At 44.0% G+C, this 23,013-nt stretch overlaps 1 protein-coding gene and 1 long non-coding RNA gene across 3 annotated transcripts in view; one reads left to right on the top strand and one right to left on the bottom strand.

Moving 5' to 3' along the window:
* The window catches only part of LOC139185826 (uncharacterized), a 120,362-nt gene extending 112,722 nt beyond the window's left edge, over positions 1–7,640 (bottom strand). Inside the window, exon 1 of the long non-coding RNA XR_011569377.1 lies at positions 6,084–7,640. This is a non-coding gene — a long non-coding RNA (uncharacterized lncRNA). The remainder of the gene's footprint in view (positions 1–6,083) is intronic.
* Positions 7,641–7,838: 198 nt separating this feature from the next.
* Positions 7,839–13,758, top strand: LRATD1 (LRAT domain containing 1). 2 transcript variants are annotated; one of them, XM_019970681.2, is made up of 2 exons: positions 7,839–8,155; positions 9,070–13,758. In XM_019970681.2, exon 2 carries the CDS (start codon positions 9,106–9,108, stop codon positions 9,997–9,999), a length of 894 nt encoding a protein of 297 aa, XP_019826240.2. In that variant the 5' UTR covers positions 7,839–8,155; positions 9,070–9,105; the 3' UTR covers positions 10,000–13,758. The 2 variants fall into 2 exon arrangements, with proteins under 2 accessions (XP_019826240.2, XP_019826239.2); XM_019970680.2 differs by having other exon boundaries at positions 7,840–8,085.
* The last annotated feature ends 9,255 nt before the right edge of the window (positions 13,759–23,013 follow it).

Here is a 23,013-nt window from a genome sequence, read left to right as displayed (position 1 = left end):
TTATCTCACTTAATACTCACCAAACCCCTTAAGGAAAAATACTGTATTATTATTATTCCTATTTCAAAGATGAATAGACTGAGGTACATAGGGATTAAGCATATCAGCCAAGGCCAAACAACTAATAATAATGGCGCCAGAGTCTGAACCCAGCTATTCTAAAAGAGAACTGATCTATGAAAACTGCCCTACAATACGAGGACAAGCTCAGACGTTAGGATCAAAGGCAAAGACACAGAGAGCAATTAGGGCAACATTAGAGCCAGAGGGATGGTGGAGTGGGAACAGAAGAACACATACACATGAAGCTCCCTGCCCTTGGAGTTTAGAAATATGCTGAATACGTTTTAGCAGCAGTGGTATGTTAAGCATATGTTTTTAAATAAGAAACCACACTTTATGAACTATGTGCTATGTCTGTAATCAGATCCAAACTTTTGACAACTGGAAAATAAATAAATATCTCATTAAATAAATAAATATCTCATTACAATCAATATAATTACTGAGCAAGGAAAAGAAAATGAATCAGCATTGGCAGTTAAAACAATGCACCATGACACCCAAAGGAAAAGCCCTAAAGAACAGGGGAGAGGTAAATCTAAGTGGCTACTTCACTCTTTTTTTTAATTAGTTTTTATTGGAGGACAGTTACTTTACAATGTTGTGTTAGTTTCTACTGTACAGCAAAATGAATCACCCTCATGACTGTTTTAAAATAAACACTTTCCCCTCCACTGAATTCTGAAGTGTCTCTATCGTTTAGCAATGCATTTGTCACAGGTTTGGGCTTCCCTGGTGGCTCAGCTGATAAAGAATCTACCTGCAATGCGGGAGCCCTGAGTTCAACCCCTGGGTTGGGAAGATGCCCTGGAGAAGGGAAAGGCTACCCATTCCAGTCTTCTGGCCTAGAGAATTCCAGGGACTGTATAGTCCATGGGGTCGCAAAGAGTCGGATACGACTGAACGACTTTCACTTCACTTCACTATCACAAGTTTACCAGAGCTGCCCATCCCTGTGGTATAGGTTGTAAGGGAATTTAAATGGAACGGGAAGGATGGGTAGAGGGAATAGAGGGGGATGGTGGGGGCAGGGGAAAGGGGAAGGGGAGAGAGAGAGAGGGAGAGAAAATTCCTCTGATTCCCATAAGCTATCACTATCCATTCAATTCTATTCATACCTATGCATTAAACCTCCACCCTGCAGCTCCGAAAGCACTCAGGGCTGGGGATACTGGTAGCAACAGTGTAGATACAGTCACTCGTCTTAAAGAGCTCATGCATATAAATAAATAAATAGGCAGTGTCAATATAACTGGGAGGGATCAGAGTGCAATGTGAATGGAATCTAAGACAGATGTGGTAAGGCAGAGAGGGCCACCAGGAGGAAGTAGAACCTAAAAAACTTTCTTGCCAGGGGGCGATTGGAAGAAAGAATCTTAGCAAAGGGATCAGAAGCAGTAACACAAGAAAGAGCAATGAAGCAGAGGATAAGGCAAAAACAAACAACTGAGTTGAACTGGGAAGGCTGAAGCAAGATGCAAGAGAAAAAGAAACTGCTAGCTACTCAGTTGTGTCCAACTCTTTGCAACCCCAGAGACTGTAGCTCGACAGGCTCCCCTGACCATGGAATTCTCCAGGCAAGAATACTGGACTGAGTACTTATTCCCTTCTCTAGAGAATCTTCCTAACCCAGGGATCTAACCTAAGTCTCCTGTGTTGCAGGCAGATTCTTTACCATCTGAGTCACCAGGAAAGCCCTGCAAGATGCAAGAAGGTGACTAACAAAAGAGGAGGTGGAGAAGCAAGCAAGGGCAAGATCTTGGAGCTGCCACATGGACTTGGGATGTTTTCTTAAGGTTGATGGAATTACTGAGGATGGGAAGGAGAGTCAGGCAGGGGAGGCACCCCACCCCACCACCAAATTTTAGAAATCACTCTGACCTACTGTATAGCACAATGAACTCTATTCAATATTTTGTAATAAGCTAAATGGGAAACAAATTTGAAAAAGAATAGACAGATGTATATTTATAACTGAATCACATTGCTGTATACCTGAAATTAATACAACATTGTTTACCAACTATACTTCAATATAAAATGAAAATGAAAAAAAAAGAAATCACTCTGGTTACAATGCGGGAGATGACTGTGGAGCAATCCTGGGGTCAGAAAAAACAACTCAGTCTGTGGCAGTGATTTAGATGGGAGTTCCTAGTGGCTGGGACCAAGGAGGTGGCAGCCCGAAATGGACTAAAGAGGAGGGATAAGAAAAACAGTCACACGGGAGAAACAGCAGGAGGTTGCATGGTCCTAATGTAACCTGAGGATGAGGGAAAGTGGTAGATGATGCCCAGGCATCAGCTCAAAACACTAGGAGGGCAACAGTGCCCATCCACAAAAGGAAAACCCTAAGGGCAAGCATGTCTCAGTGCTCAGCCAGGGACATCCTGCCCTTTAGGTCTCTGTGGGACACCCTCGGGTCATGTCTTCCAGACAGTTCAGGAGAGAGATGGAATCTGGAGATTTCCGCTAGGGAGTCATGACATGGAAAGATGATGAAAGTCAATAGCAGGGGACAAGATCTCATGATGAGAACAAACTGGGAAGAGAACTCTCAAGAAAAGCAACTCTCAAGAAAAGACAAGTTGAAGGAAATGAGCCCACAAAACATAGAAAGAGGAACAGCCAGAGAAGCTGAAGGGAAACAAGGAGAGTGTACACAGTGAAAAGTGAAAGAAGAACTTATGTCAAGAAGGAGGAAGTTGTCAGCTGTGTCACCTGCTTCTGGGAAGCCAAATAAAGTAAGAAGCCAAAAGAATCCATCAGGTAATGGATCACTGGTGTTTCTGGTAAGAGCTGTATATTGGCAATACGGGTACAGAAGAGAGCCTGTGGTGGGGTAGGGTAAATGTGTACTGACCATTCTTTCAAGACAGGAGGACTTATCAAGGGAGATGTTTAGTTAGGGGTGTTTCTAAGATGGGAGAGACTTAAAAGTGTTTCCATGCAAGTGGGAAGGAGCTAGTATGATAACTAAGATCATAAACGAAGGTGAAGAGAAGAGGTGATTGAAAGACTGAGGTACAAGGGAGTGGCATTCAGAGCCAGGACAATGAATCGATCTTTGAGAAAAATGGGATCAGAAAAGGAACAGCCATAGGAGGGAAATTCAGAAGCAATGCGAAAGGCAAAGCCAGGATTTTCATCATCAATCAATCAGCAGGCAAACAAGGAATGTACCTGGGAGCAGAGTTTCCTTGTCATTCATGTTTCTGCTCTAACCACAGCCTCTTAGCACAGCGGGCTAGAGCACAGGGCTTGAATCAAAAGAAAACTAAGAGAAATCCACAGCTCTACCCCAGGACTACAATATAACTTTTAAAAAGCCAATCGACTTCACTCACTTTTGAATGAAAACATACACATTTACTAGTTTAATATGATCAGTCTAAAATGAAGCTTGCTTCTATTAAAGATGGACCACAGGATGTCGAGAGAACCTAATTCCAAGTATTTGTTAAGTGCCTACCTTCAAGGGCTGTCTCAGGAGAATAATAATTTCTTGCATTTGAGTAGAGCTTATCACTCTGCCACATCTAGAATGTGAAGGGAAACTGTTTAAATGTATAGATCCCTAGAGCCCATACCGAGATTAAGTTTCACTACATCTGGGTCAGAGCCTGGGAATCTGTATTTGCATCAAAGTCCTGGATGATGCCAGAGGACCATTGGAAACCCAGTGCTACACATCACAGGGGAAACCGTCTTGCACATCATCTAATTGAGAACATACTCCAGGTGTCAGAGTACTCAGGTTCTTGAAAACTGAAACAAACAGTGTCAGCTCAGTAACTGAAACAGTGATCATGGTTCATGCAGGCAGTGAGTCAGATAAGATGCACCTATCAAGTATCCACTATGCACTAAACTTCATGCTAAGCAAAGGGACTACAGATTCGAACTAGATTTGGGGCTCTTCCCCACATAATTCTTAGTCTCCTTAAGGAAGAAAGAGAAGAAAATCAACCAATGATATAAATTTGATTTCATAAGCATTTCAATACATGTGACACATCTCATTACCAGTAGGTACAAGGTACCATGGGAGCATAAAAGACAGTCTCCTTTAGAATGGTGAGGGGACAGACATGTGGGAGAGGCTTGAAAGGATTATAAATTTTGAGTCGAAGCTAGCTGAGGAAGCCAGGGAAAGACATTCTGGACAGGAGGCAGCGGTAGTAATAGTGACCCAGGGCTACCCAGAGCTCCACCATCACTACCATGTAGAAGTGGACCCGTGCAAAAGGCATGCAGTCTCCTAAAATCTATAGAGAACACATTGGAGAGATTCATACTGGGTTGAGACATCTTTGTATAATCCATGTCCAGCAAAATGCTAAACCCACAAGTGCTAAAGTTTTACCCAGGGGATATTCATTGATTCTTTACTGGTAAAATGATAAGAAGCCATGAAAGATACTTTAAGCTCCTCCTGGTGGCTCATATAGCAAAGGATCTGCCTGCAGTGCAGGAGTCCTGGGTTCAGTCCCTGGGTCAGGAAGATCCCCTGGAGAAGGGAATGACAACCTACTCCAGTATTCTTGCCTGGAGAATCCCATGGACAGAGGAGACTGACAGGGTACAGTGCACAGACTCACAAAGAGTCAGACACGACTGAGCAATGAACACTTTCTTCCAAAGATACCTTAATAAGAACATCCAGTGGTAAGAAGAAACTCAGAAAATGTGCAAAGCAAAGTTGGAAGAGTTCACTTAAGAAGAAATGGAAAGTCAGAATGTCAGTGCATGAAAAGAGATTAAGGGGGAGCAGGTTACTAGGAATCCCTTTAGTCTTAGTTGCCATTTTTGTGGTCCAAAAAAAAGTAGAAGGCTGGGAAGATATTTAGAAAGATGCATAAGTTACTTACAAGGAGGTGAATGAAAATTTAGAGAAAAAAGTAGGAGGGAGACATGGGGTAGTACCTAGAGGAGACACATCCATTGTGGATTTCTTTGAGTTCTAGGTGGGTGAAGATGCTGTGATCCTTCAGAAATTCCATTATTGGAAAGCCCACCTCAACAGTGAGGACAGACACTAAGAGAGAAAGGGTGGGGGATGGGATATTTGGTGTTCTAAAATAAAGGAGAGACTACAGATCAGGACAGGCTACTTGCTGTTACAAATAGCCACAATGTTTTCTGATGGCTTAACCCATGAAGATTAGTTTCTCCCTCACATCACAACCCAATGCAGACAGTCACTGGGGAACTTGGACCCCGGCCATCTAGCGGTACCTCCATCTTTTAGAGCCCTAACAATGTTTTGTTAATTATCCTTTTGAATGATGGAAAAGTAAGCAAAGAAGAGCAGTCTGCTTACAATGTAGTCTGAAACAGTGAAGAATAGGACAGGAGGACAGAACACAGCATCCCATACAAATATATTGTAAATGTTTGTGCACAGGACTTTATCTTGGGATGGACAGAGGACAAAAAAAGTTATTCAGTGTCAAGATCTGCTGCTGCTGCTGCTGATCTGAGCTACTTCCAATGATTTCCTCTCAGACACCAGTAATGAACTCTTCAGATACTTCTCCCAGAGATCCCTGAAGTCCAGTTTATAACCAGGCCAATAACTCACTTTTGATTTCTGAAGCCACTTGTTCAATTCTCTTGACTACAGGGCCCAAATCAGTTGCTTATTATTTATAGCAAGTCTAAAAAATGTCATCACAAGCTGTGGTCAGCTCCAAGGATGGCAGCTGGTATTCTCATAACTCCTACATGGGCAATGGCCAAGTTTTTCAAAAGATTCATACACATCAAATGTATACAGATGGTCATTTTAAAACCATTTTTTTCAGCAATACTTAGTAAGCATCTAATTTGATAAATCGCTGTACTTGGAGGCTGTGGGATATACACAAATTGTCAGAAATCACACATGAGCAGGAGACTCTGCAATCTGAAAAATATTTAAGCAGAATCATCTACCGAAAAAATATTTGTAATATGTATTAGTCCTCATGTAACCTGGGGCCAATCAGCTAACTTCTCTGGAATACCAGTTTTCTTACCTTATGCAACAAGATTTTATTCATTCAATAAACAGTAGAACAAGGTTAAAGACCGGTGTGAAATCCTATAGACCCTGGATCGATTGTTGATGTGGGTATTTGGGCCTCAGTTTCTCATTCGTTGCCATGGGAATATTAGTGAATCCTTAGATGCAGGAAGATTAAGTCATTTACTTAAACCTCAAAACATAGTGCCTAGTAACTTGTAAGTGGTCAATACTTGTTGACTGTTTTCATTTTCCTTACTGCTGATGAAAACCATTCTATACCGGTACTTAAAAAAGGCCCACAGTACAAAGAAGCGTGAAACCCAAGTCAGTCCTCAAGTCATTCACTTTGTAAACAGGAAGAAAGTCAACAGAGGTTTGTAATGAAACAGGGGTAAGCGCTCTTAAGAGTTTGTGCCAGCTGCCAAGGAGGCACAAAGAGGAAGCACCCAATTCTCCCTGTGGAAAGAGGTTGGGATCCACCGAGAAGCTGCAAGAGACCAGCCTTGAAAGTAGAACTAGATGTCTAAGAACGCTTTAAGTCTTAACATCATAAGCTTTTCAAACTGTTGTTCTAAAATTTCACAGGTATGAAAGTAATCCTTTAGCATCCAATATCCAGAGCACATTCATTAACCTTCCATCCAGAAATGCAATCATTAATTACAGATGGACACCCTTCTCCCACGAAAAATCCCTTAGCAATGGCACTTCTAGGGGCTGTAAAGGAGAAGGCGATGGCACTCCACTCCAGAACTCTTGCCTGGAGAATCCCAAGCACGGAGGAGCCTTGTAGGCTACAGTCCATGAGGTCGCAAAGAGTCGGACACGACTGAGCGACTTCACTTTCACTTTTCACTTTCATGCATTGGAAGAGGAAATGGCAACCCACTCCAGTGTTCTTGCCTGGAGAATCCCAGGGACGGAGGAGCCTGATGGGCTGCCGCCTATGGTGTCGCACAGAGTCGGACACGACTGAAGCGACTTAGCAGCAGTAGCAGCAGCAGGGGCTGTAAAAAAAAAAAAAAAAAGATTGGGTCCCACTGTTGGCATCCTGATGCGCCCCTTTCATAGACAGACCATTGGAGGCCAAACTCAGGCCCAGTCAGGGAGGAGGCTCGTCGGGGTCAGACTTTTTATTCGCATTTGACACCGCGCTCCATTTAAATCAGGCGGAAGTGCTAGGTCAGCAGTTTCAAGCGGGTCAAAGGAGAGGAGCCAAACCTCGCAGGCGCAATTTCAAAGGCATCGGCGCCCAGCAGGAAAAACGTTTGTGCCTGTGCGCCAGACTAGTCCAGGAGGCTTCAGGAACCCAGGGTCAGGGGTCCCCGACAGGGCCCCAGGTGCCCGCCTCTAACAATGGCGTTCCTCGCCCTGGGGCCGCGCCAAGTGCTCGGGGTGCAGTGGGGATTTTTCACCCCCAGATTCAGCTTCACTGCTTGGATCTGTTCTTCCGGGCAGAGTACCATTCCGGGAGGATGGTGCGCTCGGTTACGATCCGTAGCAGCAGCTGCTGGGCGCGGAGGCAAGCGGGCCGCCCAGGTAAGCCGGCGGCCCTTCGCGCGCTCCCGGCAGGCGCTCACACCTCGCTCCCGAGGGCGGCGCGCGCTCCGGTGCGCGGGGGCGGGGCGGGGCGCGCACCGGAGTCCCGCCCCTGCACCCCGCCCCCTCCGGCGGAGATTGACGGGGCCTGGGCACTCGCCCCAGCCAATGAGCGCGTCCCGGGGCGGGCCCTGGAACCAGCCGCTTCGGCTACTTAAGAGTCGTCCGCGGGGCTGCACGAAGGCAGAACAGAGTCTGGACTGCCCAGGTGGAGCCGGCGCCCCTGCCACCGCCGACCGGCAGGCGCACGGGCACCGCGCCGGGGACCGCACCGCACCGATCCACGCGGGGCAGAACTGAGCCGCAGCCTCGCTCGCCGCCCAGGACCCGCTCGTCACCACCACCTCCGCGGCACCCATGGGGACCAGGAGACTTTAAAGGAGTTTGGGGTTTCGGGAGCAGGGAAATCACGGGTACGAAGAGGCGGTTTGCTTTGCCTTGGAAACGTGTTTTCTTCGTCCGATTGTTTGGACCCTGTGCCGGGTAGGAGGGACAGGGGTCTTTTGGCTGCAAGTGGACCTCGTCACACAACCCACAGCCGCACACATGCACCCCGCACCGGCTTCCTCGTCCTCCCCTGGCCTCTTTGTTAGGTTATTTTAGACAGAGCAGCCTCGCCCTGGCGCAGCCAGATTGACTCGGCTGGCAAGGGGGGTGGGGGGGAACAAGAGAACTCAGGGGCAGAGTGCACCTGCCTGTGTGGGCAGGTGTGCCTGAGAGTATGGATGTACGTGCCCGGGCGAGCGTGCAAGCGTGGGATTGGAATTGTGTGCGAAGGTGGGGGTCCGAGTGTGTCGTTGCGAAGGTTTGTCATTGTGTGTGCATGTGACATTATCACACCAGTGTACCAGCCTGTCAGCGTCTGGACTCCCAAGTGTGCAAAATTTTGTTGGTGTCAAGCGAGTGCCTGTGATGTGTGCGATTGTCATTGTGCGAGGCGCTGTCGGGGAGTGTGATCTAGTGTAAAACTGAGGGGTGGGCTGGGGAGGGTGGGGACTGACATGTGAACACAGCTTGCTCCAAGCTCTTCTGGGACCAGAGGCGTCCCTTCCTTCTCCCAGCCCAGCCCTCCGTCCTTTCCCGGGTGTCCTGACTCCCACGCTGCCCCAGCCCACCTGTCCTTCCCACCAGGACCCTGCACGCCCTCCAGCCCTCCTGCCTTTTCTCTTGTGGGAGTTGGACCCGGGTTCCCGTACAGGGTCTGAGACTGTGAGACTGTCCGCGGACCGGTGGCTTCTGTGCCAGTCCTGGCCCCCGGTTGGCAAAGGGCACTCGGCTGGGACGGTTGACTCGAGGACAGGCGCTCGGGCGGCCAGGTCCCAGGGCCACCGCTCGTCCTGGGGAGGGCCGGGCGCGACTCTGATCGTGTTCTCTGCGTGTCTCCTGTGCTTCTGCAGATCCCTGCTCCTGGCCCTCGCCTCGCCGCCTCATTGATGGGCAACCAACTGGACCGCATCACCCACCTCAACTACAGCGAGCTGCCCACCGGGGACCCGTCAGGGATCGAAAAGGACGAGCTGCGGGTCGGGGTCGCTTACTTCTTCTCGGATGAAGAGGAGGACTTGGACGAACGCGGCCAGCCCGACAAGTTCGGCGTGAAGGCACCCCCGGGCTGCGCCCCCTGCCCAGAGAGCCCCAGCCGCCACCACCACCACCACCACCACCACCACCTGCTGCACCAGCTGGTCCTCAACGAAACTCAGTTCTCCGCCTTTCGGGGCCAGGAATGCATCTTTTCCAAAGTGAGCGGCGGCCCGCAAGGCGCCGACCTGAGCGTCTACGCGGTCACCGCCCTGCCGGCACTCTGCGAGCCAGGCGACCTGCTGGAGCTGCTGTGGCTGCAGCCCGCGCCGGAGCCGCCCGCGCCCGCCCCGCACTGGGCCGTGTACGTGGGCGGCGGGCAGATCATCCACTTGTGCCAAGGCGAGATCCGCCAGGACAGCCTGTACGAGGCGGGCGCGGCCAACGTGGGCCGAGTGGTGAATAGCTGGTACCGCTACCGTCCCCTGGTGGCTGAGCTGGTGGTGCAGAACGCCTGCGGCCACCTGGGCCTCAAGAGCGAAGAGATCTGCTGGACGAACTCAGAGAGCTTCGCAGCCTGGTGCCGCTTCGGCAAGCGGGAGTTCAAGGCGGGCGGGGAGGTGCCGGCCGGCACGCAGCCCCCGCAGCAGCAGTACTATCTCAAGGTGCACCTGGCCGACAACAAGGTGCACACGGCCAGGTTTCACAGCCTGGAAGACCTCATCCGCGAGAAGCGCCGCATAGACGCCAGCGGCCGCCTGCGGGTGCTCCAGGAGCTCGCGGACCTCGTGGATGACAAGGAGTAGCAGTCGTCTGGAGGGGGGAGCCGCCCGCCCCTCCGGTCTCCTGGCGCCTTCCCCGCCCCCAGGCTCCAGGCCGGCGATTCACCACCCCCGCTCCCCTGTTAAGGGCAGCCGGCAGCGGCCAGCTTCCCAGGCGGCAGCCTCAGCCTCGCACCTCTCTGGCGATGGCAGAAGTCCCAGGAACTCGCCCGGGGACCCAAAGGGCGGTGCGCGCTCGGCGGAGCTCCCTAAGGGTGGTGATGGTGTTGGGAGACCCAGCGTGCGCTACCCACCTTGGGTTGTAAGTGGGGATTGGATAATGGGCCGAGGGGAGCAGGGACCAGGCCTCCCCCGCGAGTCACTGGTCAGTGACTGACCCTCGATCACTCCTAGAAAAAGGGACCTTCACCGCGCCCCAAACGTGCACACACAAGGCCGGTGGGAGGTGAGCATCGAGTGTGTCAGGGCACCGATCCGCTCCAGTATGGATGTGTCCCCAGACGGCAGGATTTCCAAGAAATCGAGCCTGTCCCTTCTGCACTTGTGAATAATTCCACAAGAGAGCACTTCGGGACGCCAGGTTACCCCGAGGCCGCCCGGGACTCCTCAGCTCTCCAGCCCCGGGTCTCCTGACATTGTTATCCCAGGCTCCGGGCTAAACTACGGTTTGCCTCCCGATCTTTCCACCCAGGGAAGCGAACGCCACTCCCCACCCGCATCCGCCTGTGAGTCTCCCCTGCTGACAGAAGGAATGCCTTCCAGGTCCAGGGAGGTTGAAGGCGCAGCTCTTTTGGTGAGGAGGACCGGTCCCGCCCCCCACCCCGGACAAAGGGAAGGTTCGCCAGGTGTCGGCGAATTGAATTTGTCAAGAGGGTGCTGTTCTCAACCCTAGATGGCTCCCTCCTAGGGCTGCGTTTCCAAAATAACCACATTTTTAAAGGGGTTGGAGGAGAGGGAGGGGAAGACATGGCAACATTCCAGAAACCAGCATTGTTCCAGCACCATAGCCAGTACGTTTGGTTTGGCTTGTCTATAACAGAAATCTCAGAAGGTGGGGAGGTGGAAATAAAGTTTTAAAAGCAGAAAGAGCAGTTTTCCAACTTTGTCAACAAAGCCGATCATGTTGATGTTTTTTATTGACCATTTTAGCAACATGCTAATAAAATTTCAAATTGAAATTTTTATTTTCATGGCTTTAATCCATGATAGCTTAAATACTGGGGGCCATTAAGAGTGGATTTAGCTAAGAGCTTAGCTAACATTGCCTTTTCACTCTATTTTTCTCAAACCTTATGAGAATTCTGTTTTTGAATATTGTGGTTCATTTTTTTTTTTTTTTTTTACTTTAAGGGCAGCCTGAGTAATGGTGGAGTTTTTAATCGGTGTGTATATTGTGATGAATTTCTGTCAGTTAAGGGGTGTACTGGTTCGGTGGAAATTGCTAGCAGGTTCCATGGTGTTAATTTCTCCTTGTTGTATACCATCCCATATTTGCATTGTTTGTTTTCTTCCTTTCCCCTGATCTTCTGAAAAAATGAATGTAGAATTGGTGGCTTTTCTCCCCCTACTCCTGTTTAGCCAGTCCCACAGTTTATTCCTGACTGGAGAGAACTTCAAGGATCAGGAGGAACATATGGTTTTCAAAAAAGTAAGATTGTTTGAAACCCCTTCCTTGGTCAAGGACTTACTAACTTCTCTTCCTGTGCGCAGCCCCCTCTGATTAACTTGTTACTTGACTCAGTGTGTGTTAGACACACCTCCAGCATCTATTTCCCTTTCAAGGGAATTTGTCAAATAACAGTGTTTAGCTAATTGTTGCAAGCAATCACATACTGACAGCTGCGATTTAGTTGGACAGCAAATATTATGGCCAAAGCCAGTTTCTTGGCATTTCAAAAATAATGCAATAAAAACTAGTCAAGTTTAGCTGAGACTGGAAATGCCTTTTTTTTTTTTTTTTTTTTTTCATGGTAAAATGATTCATCTCTGTTTTGTTTTTTGGTTTTCAGCCTGGATTCATTCCCTGATCTTGAGTCAAAAGGTCAGATCAATGAACTATGAACTAGAGTATTTTTCTTAAGCCTATTGAGTGATTTATTTTTTAAAAAATGTTTAAACGCCTATGCTTTTCTTTCAGCACATACAACAGCAAAACTTTTGTAATAATGAACTTATCTTTGCATGTATGGAGAACTGAAAATCATTTATTTCCCTTATCCCCCTTTCAAATAACAGATGGTGGATCCTAAATCGAAATTCTATATTGTATCTACACAGCCCACATTCTTTACTGTGTCCTACTGTATCTTGGCTCTCTGCTGTATTAAATACTATCCTAAGCACTTGTTCAACCAGGACTCCTTCTTGACATTTTGTCTTCCACCTGTCACTCTGAGCGTGGGACTTTAGCAAAAGAAACAATGGTCTTTCACACCTGATACTGAGATATATTTCCTCTGATGGCATAGAATCTGATTTTGCGTCACTAAAACAGAGGAATCGCTTAGCTTGCTACTCTCTGACACTAGTTTAGCAATACAAATGGGTTTGGCAGCCAAACTAGCCCTCATGACAATGTTGGTCTATTAAGGATTGGGTTGATGATACTTCCATAGATTCACAAGAGAAAAACATTAGTTTCAAAGGGAACTTGAAAGGTCTGTATATTCTTCACATTCCTACTGAAATAATTATTACCTATTGGTCAATGTTAATAATAACCAGTGGCAGAATAATTCCAGTCATTGTGCAGCATAAAGAGGCTAATATTTTATGCTGAAAATGTGTCTAGTTTTAGAATGCTCTTAACAATGGGAATGACACCAAGGTGGAGTTTCTCTTAGAAGATGGCACCAGCAGACTTGATTTTTTTTTTTAATGAATATAATATCTCTGGATGTTATCAGAATTACAGAAATTAAGCCAAAAAGCCTCTTGACATTTTAATAGAAGTCGGGAATGTAGTGGCTTTTAGTTTTCTTCACAAGAACAGAACTTTATAGCAATATTCGCGGTGTTGAGCGTGCCTGAGCTGGTCGTTGGTTCTGTCAGTGATGGGGTTTAGAAGACCCCCATTCTTTCTCCACTTTCAGAAGGTTATTCTGAAGAGCAAATAACTAAAAACAAACAAACAAATGAATATTTTTACTTCACGGAGTGCTTTGTTACATATTTGATAACTAAGAAAAAAGGAGCCTGGAATGGGGAGAAGGGAGACTAGGCATACTTTAAACAAACCAGTCCTAAAACACTGTTATTCCCAAAGTATATCTCTTTGTTTAAAAAAAAAAAAAACTTGTAGAAGATACATGTATTGCATTTATATTTTAAATTAAAAGTATATTAATTAGCCTATATATATAAAGTTCCTCAATATTTAAAAATTTTAAATGCCTGTCATGACTGTATTTTATTAACTGAAGCAAAGTTAGAAAACACTTGTGTCAGATTAGAGCATCAAACACAGAGGCAGCTGTAAGTTCAATGCGACCTGATTTTACTAGATTTTCAAAATTTTGATATTTACTTCCTCTTTGTGTTATGTTTCCGTGGTGAACGCCTTTGTTTGAAAATGATTCTTTTTCCAGAAAAGTATGCTATTGGTGTTGTAATCAGTTTATCCTAACTGTCTTCCAGTATTACCTTATTGATTATGCAGTGTGTGTACTTTCAACACCCCTAAGAATTCATTGTCATTGGTATGTAATAAATGTAGCAGGGTCAAATTCCAGTGAAATTGATACTTACTGTGCACACATAATAGAGCTCCCCAATGAACTTTTATCTACTTGTCTATTTTTGAAACCTTCTGCTTTCTCTTTTTTTAAACAAATGAAGAGATGTAGTTAGGTGTGCCTTTCAGACATGATTTGCCACATGCAGAAAGGGACTACAAGTGAAAAACACAGGCTTTCAGGTTTCTGGAAACATCAGGAACTGTGTTTAGAAAATTGTTGTCTGAGACCCAACTCAATATTTTTGTTGAGAATTGCTAGCTATTTGGAGAATATATGTAGATATAGATATATATTGAAATATTCACATATGTATGTATACATGTACACATTTATATATATATATATGTGCACCTCTGCATATGTGTACACATATATATAAATTTATACATATAGCTAGAAATTGTGAATTCATTTGGAGATATAGATTTATACACCTACACATGTATGCAAATGATTTAAAATCAAGATGGAGAGTGACTTGAGATCTACAAAAACAGGAAGAAAAGTTCCAGGGTGCAAAATAGATAATGAGGAACTGGGACTTCAATGTAGCTCTGCCTAAAATGAAGCATAAAAAAGAAGAAAATGTGGGAGCTGCAGTTAGTCTCACTTTTAGAAGCCTATGTTTCTTGCTTCCCTAAAACTGACAAAGACTCAAAGGAAAGCTATAAAGATTAGAAAAGAGAAGACACAAGATGAAGCAGAGGGGTTATGAGATGATAAAATAAGCTAATAAGCTTTTCAGCAGGGGATATCTGTTCTCCATTCTAACTGAAGACAGTCAAGCTAAGATCTTATTTTCTGACCATTTCATAAATTATAAAATCTCTGATTTCCTAACTGACAGGTTGAATGTTTACCTCATCTGAACTTGCAATGTAAGAGATTTAAGCCTGTGAATATGTTAGGGAAAAGGAAAAATAGTCTTCTCTGCTCTTTTTGTAGGTGAGTTTTGTGATTATTGTGTTCATGGACAGCACCCAAATAAACATACTGTGCACTGGGCACATAGTAGCTGCTCAGTAAGTAGAAAACTGGCATTTCTCCACCTTACATTGTTCTCAGTGATACTGATCATTCGGAAAACCAGAAATGCTACCACCTGGCTTGCTGGCTACCATACACACATTGAGTGCGTGCGCGTATGCTCAGTCACTTCAGTCGTGTCCGATTCTGTACAAGCCCATGGACTATAGCCTTCCAGGCTCTTCTGTCCATGGGGATTCTCCAGGCAAGAACACTGGAGTGGGTTGCCATTTCCTTCTCTAGGGGATCTTCCCGACCCAGGGATTGAACCCGCATCTCTTATGTCTCCTGCTTTGGCAGGTGGGTTCTTTACCACTAGTACCACCTGAGAAGCCTATATTTCTTTCACTGAGATTGGAGGGTTTCCCACCTCAGAGGGCTTCCCTAGTAGCTCAGCCGGTAAAGAATCTGCCTGCTGTGCCGGAGAACTGGGTTCAAACCCTGGATCTAGAAGATCCCCTGGAGAAGGGAATGGCTACACACCTCAGAAAGCTCACAGAAATATAATTTATGAGGCTTAAGGCTGATTTTAGTTAAAGGATATTCTGTATATTATTTGCTTCTAGGAAAAAAAATTATAAATATCAAAGAATCCAAAGAAAAGATCTTCTCCTATCATTTGCTTAGAAAGGGGGAAAGCAAAAATAATTCTGAGAAAAACTTCCACAGCGTCATCTCTCATTTACTTCAAGGAGAGATTTTTCTCACATGAAACCACAAAATCATTCCTTCAGAAGGAAGCTTATTATTGAAGCTCTTGCTGGAAATTTTCTTCAGATGTGCAGGGGAGAAACTTACTAGATTGTTAGTTTAACTCTCTGGGAAAATTAGATTTGATGGAGTTTGGTCATGGGTACTTTCTAAATAAAAATTACTCGTATATTAACATTTCCAAATAATTGCTCTGCCCGTTGGCTTTCATAATCCAATTATTTTTGTTTTTATGTGAACATGAGTTCTGAGCTTAATTTGTTTCAAAGGGAAGAAGCTTGTAAAATATTAGGTGTGGATAGAGCCAATATCCTACATTTTAAGCATAAAATAAATGTTTCAGAAGTTAGTGTGATCTACATTCCATGTTCCAAAAAACAGAAAGGATTGTATAAAGCTACCGCTTCCTTAGGAAATTCTTGCCATTAACCTATAATACAGACATTAATGTTCTGTTCAGGCCACAGTAGGAAATGTGTGGTCTTCTTTATTGTAAGTATTCTGGTATCTGATTTAACAAATACATTATTATTCTAAAATTCAATCTTTTTCCCTCCAACAGTCTTGCAGCATGCCTGTTCTTTGCCCATTGTTTTCAGATTCTCCTGGGAAATGAGCAGCTCTGGCCATGATTTTCTAAATCATCCTCCAGCTTCTAACAGCACATACTTTATTTCATCCTGCCTTCTGCCTCTCAGCGGATGTGTTTGCCCAGGTCTGAGCCAGAAAGTGGCTAAGGTCAAGAATAGGGTTGCCTCATTTTACAAATAAAAATATAGGCCACTCGATTCCTTCTGAATTTCAGGTAAAAGGGGAACAATCATTTTAGTATAGGTATGTTCCATGTACTATTTGGGATATTGTTGTTATTGTTCAATCCTAAGTCATGTCCAACTCTTTGAGACCCCATCAACTGCAGCACGCCAGGCTTCCCTGTGCTTCACTATCTCCTGGAGTTTGCTCAGACTCAAGTCCGTTGAGTCAGTGATGCCATCCAACCATCTAATCCTCTGCCACCACCTTCTCCTCTTGTCCTCAATCTTTTCCAGAATCAGGGTATTTTCTAATGAGTCTGCTCTTCGGGTCAGGTGGCCAAAGCTGAAGCTTCAGCATCAGTCCTTCCAATGAATATTCAGGTTTGATTTCCTTTAGGATGGAATGGTTTGATCTCCTTACTGTCCAAGGGACTCTCAAGAGTCTTCTCCAATACCGCAGTTCAAAAGCATCAATTTTTCGGCACTCAGCCTTCTTTATGTCCAACTCTCACATCCGTACATGACTACTGGAAAAATACTTATACTAAAATGATCTGTTTATCTGAAATTCAGATGAAGCTGAATATCCAGCATATTTTTTGACAACCCTCCTCAGGGAAGACCTTACCATCTCTAGGAGACCTCTGTAATTTTAGAGCTAACAAACTAAGGATACATCCCCTACTCATATCAAGGAAGTCTTATCAGATAGCTCATGTGTCTTTTAATCTGGCCAAAGCCAGATTCAGGTCCAGAAACTAGTACATAATCCAAGAAAAACCTCAGAAGGAAGAGTTCACAGGGTCCCTAATCATCGAGAGAGTTGACTGTACGAATGGGGATAGGGAAGTGTTTCCTGTGTCTCTATTCTTCTATTCTTTTGATAATAGAACATGGCATCCTTCATGTTGGGTGTGTGATGAATCCTTTCCTAGACACAATCAGAAATATTCTACACCACTGTCTTTAATCGCACCTGCTACTAATCCAGTCTGGGTCCTCACCTTCCACCTGGCTATTTCCTAGCTTCCTCACCTGTCTCCCCCACTGGCTGTTCTGTCCAAACAGCCATGATGTTCTTTCTCAATAGAGACCCACTGCTCACAAGATGAAGGCCAAGGTCCTAGATGGCAGTCAGGGTGCTCCATGGTCCAATCCCTGTGGACGACCAACTGCATTTCTCTCAACTTGCAGAATTTTACAAAACATGGAGTTTTCATTCATTCTTCCATGACTTTCTATGTTGTTCTCCTTCACCTGATCGCCATCCTTGATTTCTGAATGGAAAATCCTTATTCACCCACCCTTCCTGGCCTATCTCCAAACTATCCCAGCATAATTTTGGTCATTTCCTTTGTTCCCAGTGAATTTGCCTACACCTCCCCCAGACTCACCTCTACTGCAAATATTGTTTACACTTGTCTCTCCCTACACTGAACTCTGATGGAGTAATCTGGGGACTTACTCATTCTTGCAACTGTAAAGTTAAGTCAAGCTTTTGCAATAGATGCTCAGTTAGCGCCTACTGAATAAAGGGAGGAAGTGAGGAAGGGAGAAGAATTGACTCCTCCATAGTATATGAGTAAAGAAGGGAATGGCAACCTACTCCAGTATTCTTGCCTGAAGAATTCTGTGGACAGAGGAGCCTGGTGGGCTACAGTCCGTGGGGTCGCAAATAGCTGGACACGACTGAGTGACCAGCACTTTCACTTTCTAAGTATATGAGGCATCCTGCCCACCAGCTTACTCTGAGCCAAACCACAGGAGGAATGGGCTAAAGATATGTATCAATTTCTATGTTATTCTCCTTGAGAACCACACAGAAGAAAATTCATCTTTGTTTAGAAAATAAGCCAAGATTATGAGGAATCTATATTGTGTTATGAAACATAAAGTGTCAGTTGCTCAGCCATGTCTGACTCTTTGTGACCCTGTGGACTATACCCTACCAGGCTCCTCTGTCCATGGAATTCTCCAGGCAAGATACTGGAGTGGGTAGCCATTCCCTTCTCCAAGGGATGCTCCCAACCCAGAAAACTTGGGTCTTCTGCATTGTAGTTGGATTCTTCACCATCTGAGCCACCAGGGAAGCCCTACAACATTGCATTACATTACTCTACAAATGATGGAAGGTTAACCTTATGTAGTTGAAAAGTTTTCTCTGTGCTGCTTATACCTGTACAAGCATTTCTCCATGAATTTTGTGAGTTTCATTATGATGGAAATATAGATTTTTCTCCTCTTGGTAATTTCATTTCTGCCTAGGTAAGATAGCTTTGAGAGTTGTAGATTTAGAAGGCCACAGAGGAGTGACTTGAAAGGCGTGAAGATGAGACAAGATATTTCCCACATGGGGAACTTTAGTAAATGGGTCCTCAACAGCCATGTTCACTCAGTACAAAATGCCCCAGTCCTGTTCCCCTTTTGGGAAGTAAACTCTCTCCCGATTTTAGACTGAGCAAATATACCTATAACAAGTGTGAATCTCCTCACCTGACATTGCAACAGGGGGAGCAGAAGAAAATCAGCCTCTTTTGAGAGGTGATGTTTGGACCTCCAGGCTGGCTGAACAGCCAGAATGATTTGAAATGATATGGAGAGTAACTAAGCACTAAAATATGCAATTCAATTAATGTGTTATAAAATATATATGGTTTTGTATTTGATATTTTCCCTGGACTCTTAGAAAGAGCATCCTGTACTTTTTAAGGCAATTATTATTCTCTTAACAGCCCTGGACATTTAATATAGTTTTGGTCATGGTTAGGGTTATCTGTATTTCAGAAAAGCCATTTTAATTTGATATTTTAAACTATAATATCCTGTTGAGAAAAGGAGCATTATAATTTAAGAATGGAGTACTTCTTGAGAATGAAAGATTACTAATTTGGGATTCAAAACCCAGGTAAATATGGATTATGGTAAAACACTGCTTTTGCCCAGAGAGCAATTTTCAGAGGAGAGAGCAGACGAGAGCTTTCATTATGCAGCCTCACTATTCTGATTTCAAAAATCAGTGCCCCTCGTGGGCAGCTGTTTTATTCATGTATAATTTTATGAGGCAGGGTCTACACAAGGAAGCAAGAGCAGAGATAGTTACTCCATCCTCTACAGACCAACAAAATAAGTGCTTGACAGCCCAGATCTGTTCTGCCCATGTTACTTCCTTAAAGTTTTTAAAGACTTTCCATAGCTTACTAGTCAAAATCCATGCTCATGGCATCCTTGAAGCTCTGCTCCGCTCTGCCCCCTATCCCCCAGCTTTGAAGCTTCATCCTCTTATCCATCACCATACATCTCACTAGCTGTGCTGACCCACTTGTTTCCCCCCAAAAGCCATGTCACTGTATGCCTTTGTTCACGCTGTTTCATTTGTATGGAACATCCTTCTCCGTTCCTTGACCTTGTATCATAATCCTCCTCATCCTTTAAAACCCAATTCACGCATTATCTGTTCTATAAATCTTCTCCTTTTCCTGAAACACCCACTACGTTGACCACAGACGGCCAAATTAATTCTTTCTCACAGAGCTCCTCTAGTTCTTTACAGGAACATTTAACATTCACTCCACCCAGTTCATATTCAGATTTTCGGCCCCTAACCTAAGTCAAATAACATTTTACTTAAGTTATTGGGGACCAGATCACCTTCTGAGATAGGTTTTAATTTTGAGGCAGGGATCATGGACTTTTGATCTTTGGTTCCTTAATAGCTAATATCTAGTCATATTAGTTGCTCAGCCAAAGCTGACTTCATCGAATTCAGTTAATTCAGAAGCAACTACTCTTCTATGAGAACAGTAAGTGCTATTTTTGGATCAATGGTCTAATGGGAGATCAAAAACTCCCTAAACATTTGTTGATTCCTATTAGAGGTAAGCCTTGTTTTAGATCATGTGGAAGCAAAGCATGGTCTAGACTTCAAGAACTCAATCTGGTAAAGGAGACAAGCACACTATTAGCCGTAATCCACTGCAACCTGGGATATAGGTCATTGTCAAGTTATAATTTGAAAAAATAAAGCATAGAAGGTCAAAGGAAGAAGCATTTGAAAGTCGACATCAACTTCAGGAAATAAAATCATTGGCAAAGAAGATCTGGATGATGTTTTTTAAGATAATTACACAATTTTGTTTAGTCTCTGTTAATAGTTGAGAAAATAGACCAATCTTTTCATGTTATGTAGATGTACTAGACTGTCTTCTGTCACTTCTATGTAAAATGCTACTTCTAGAGTGTTTGGACCTACAAATTCTACAGTGGTGAGGTTTAAATATACTGAAGCAAAGCCCTTTTGCTGTGGAACTACTGAGATTGGCAGGTTATTAGCATTTAATTTACCAATTTATTCACCTCCCAGCGCATCTTTGTAGGCAAGATCTTTGATTGATTGATTCACTGGTTGTCTAGGATTTAATTCACAGGGTTAGGACTAATTCTCTGAGAAGCTATGCAAATGAGGGGTTTCTTGGAGTGGGCCTGGGCCCAAAACAATGATTATCTTAGGCCACCTGAGAGATGAAGCTCTTGCTTGAAGAGAAAGGCAAAGGCCACTACCAGGAGGTCAGGGCCACTGGTCAGTCCTGAGTGACAAGCTGGGCTATAGAGAAAAAGCAGCCAAATGTCAGAAGCCATGAAGACACTGGTCAGATACGGTGTACAAAATGTGTCGAGATTAAAGCCATTTTTCTAAGATAGAATTAATAGTTGCAATGAAACTACTACTAAGAGGAAATTGACAACTCTAAGAAATGATGCTGGCTCACCATCTGTATAAATATTTCAATTTATAGCATATTGTGTTTAATTTTTAAATGACCTTTGGAAAGAAAACGGGAAATCTGTTAACTTTGACAATACTCATTCAATGAAAATAATAGAATTTCTCTGAAGAAAAACAAAGCTAATTCTCTTACTTAAAGAAACCCCAAATTTGCTCAGGTGTTTCCAACAGCCTTTGGTGAAAAGCATCAGCTTTCTAAATGCTTCTAATAATTTCAGTAAATATTTCCCTGAAATTGGACAAATAATGCAGACAGAATGTTCCTTTTTATGTACAATCCCCATTTGCTTTAAAAGGAGACATCCCAGATTACATACAAAGATTGAGAAACAGCCAAAATATCCAGGAACACAAATACCAGTGACTGGATTGCCATTCTCTAAGTGTTGAATCTCATGCTAATGAATTCCAAAGAAAAACAGCTGACTTTATGCATTTATTTTAATAAGGCTGTGAAAACAGTCCATTTACAGTGTAAAAACCCCCTGTCTTTTAAAAATGCCATACAGAATATTTTAATAAATTAAATTTGTCTGCCTGTCAAATCTGTCAAATTGACAAGACCCCTCAAGGAGTATTGCTGATGCTGTCATTCTATTCTTCCAACAGGATTACATGTGGAATTTAATATGCATGGCTTATAGCAAGGATCTATCCATCAGAGTAATTGTAAGTAACAAATACCAATATAACATCCTAAGTCTCCAACCTTTAAAGCCAGGGTCATTTTATTTCTTTCACAAGCTCTTTCTTTAGCTACAGTCGTTTCCCAAGTATTTGATTTGTCTATAATAATGAATCTAAGGAAGCAAATAAGTTGACATCATCAGTTGACATAACAGTTCTACTGTTAATGTTTGCTCAGAAAAGTGTAGATTGTTTATTTTAGTCTTTGTTCTAGTTGCTAAGTAGTGTCCAACTCTTCTGAGACCCCTTGGACTGTAGCCTGCCAGGTTCCTCTGTCCATGGAATTCTCCAAGAATACTGGAGTGGGTAGCCATTCCCTTCTCCAAGGGGTCTCCTGCATTAGCAGGCAGATTCTTTACCGCTGAGCCAACAGGGAAGCCCCAAGTGTAGCTTACATAGCGCATTGTCATCCTCACAACCAACCTGTCAGTCAGGTTTTACTGTCCCCTATGTACAAATGAAGGTGCTGAGGCTTGGCAGGTGCCTCAGTATTACACATCTTGTATTTAGTAGAACCAGCTCTTTAATTTAGGCATTCTGACCTGAAGCAATGCCATTTTTGTCTCTCACAAGATTTTCCTGGAATAATCAAATGTCTCCTTCGACTGTTTTCTTATAGGGAAAACCGTCTTAATGTTTCCAGATAACATGTGAGACTATTTGTATTAAACTTCTGATGGCAGCTGGTGAACAAAGATGAACTCTTAGGTAAACAGGGTCCTACTGTATAGCACAGGGAACTATATTCAATATCTTATAATAAATTACAATGGAAATGAATATGAAAAATAATATATATGTATATAACTGAATCACTTTACTGCACATCAGAAACTAACACAACATTGCTGCTGCTAAGTCATTTCAGTCATGTCCGACTCTGTGCGACCCCATAGATGGCAGCCCACCAGGCATATGTCAATTATATTCCAGTAAGGACTTCCCAGGGGGTACAGCAGGAAAGAATCTGCCTGCTAATGTAGGAGATGCAAGAGATGTGGGTTCAATCTCTGAAGAGGGAAGATCTCCTGGATTAGGAAATGGCAACCCACTGCAATACTCTTGCCTGGAAAATTCCATGGACAGAGGAATCTGGAGGGCTATAGTCTATGGGGTTGCAAAGAGTCAGATACAACTGAGCAACTGAGCACACAGCACATATATTTCAATAATTTTTTTTAAACAAGATGAACTCTTCATTTTTTCAAAGTAACATATCTAAGAGAAGTATGTATTAGGGTATTCAAAATCACAAACCCATTGCAAGTCTGGACCAGCTGTACAATACGTATACTAGTCACCTAGACTTGATATTCTATCTCCTGTAATGGAAATCTCA

Source organism: Bos indicus, chromosome 11, assembly GCF_029378745.1.
Source record: "Bos indicus isolate NIAB-ARS_2022 breed Sahiwal x Tharparkar chromosome 11, NIAB-ARS_B.indTharparkar_mat_pri_1.0, whole genome shotgun sequence".
Lineage (NCBI taxonomy): Eukaryota > Metazoa > Chordata > Mammalia > Artiodactyla > Bovidae > Bos > Bos indicus.
Note: the sequence above shows the minus strand (reverse complement) of the source record. Positions and strands in the feature narration are given on the sequence as shown.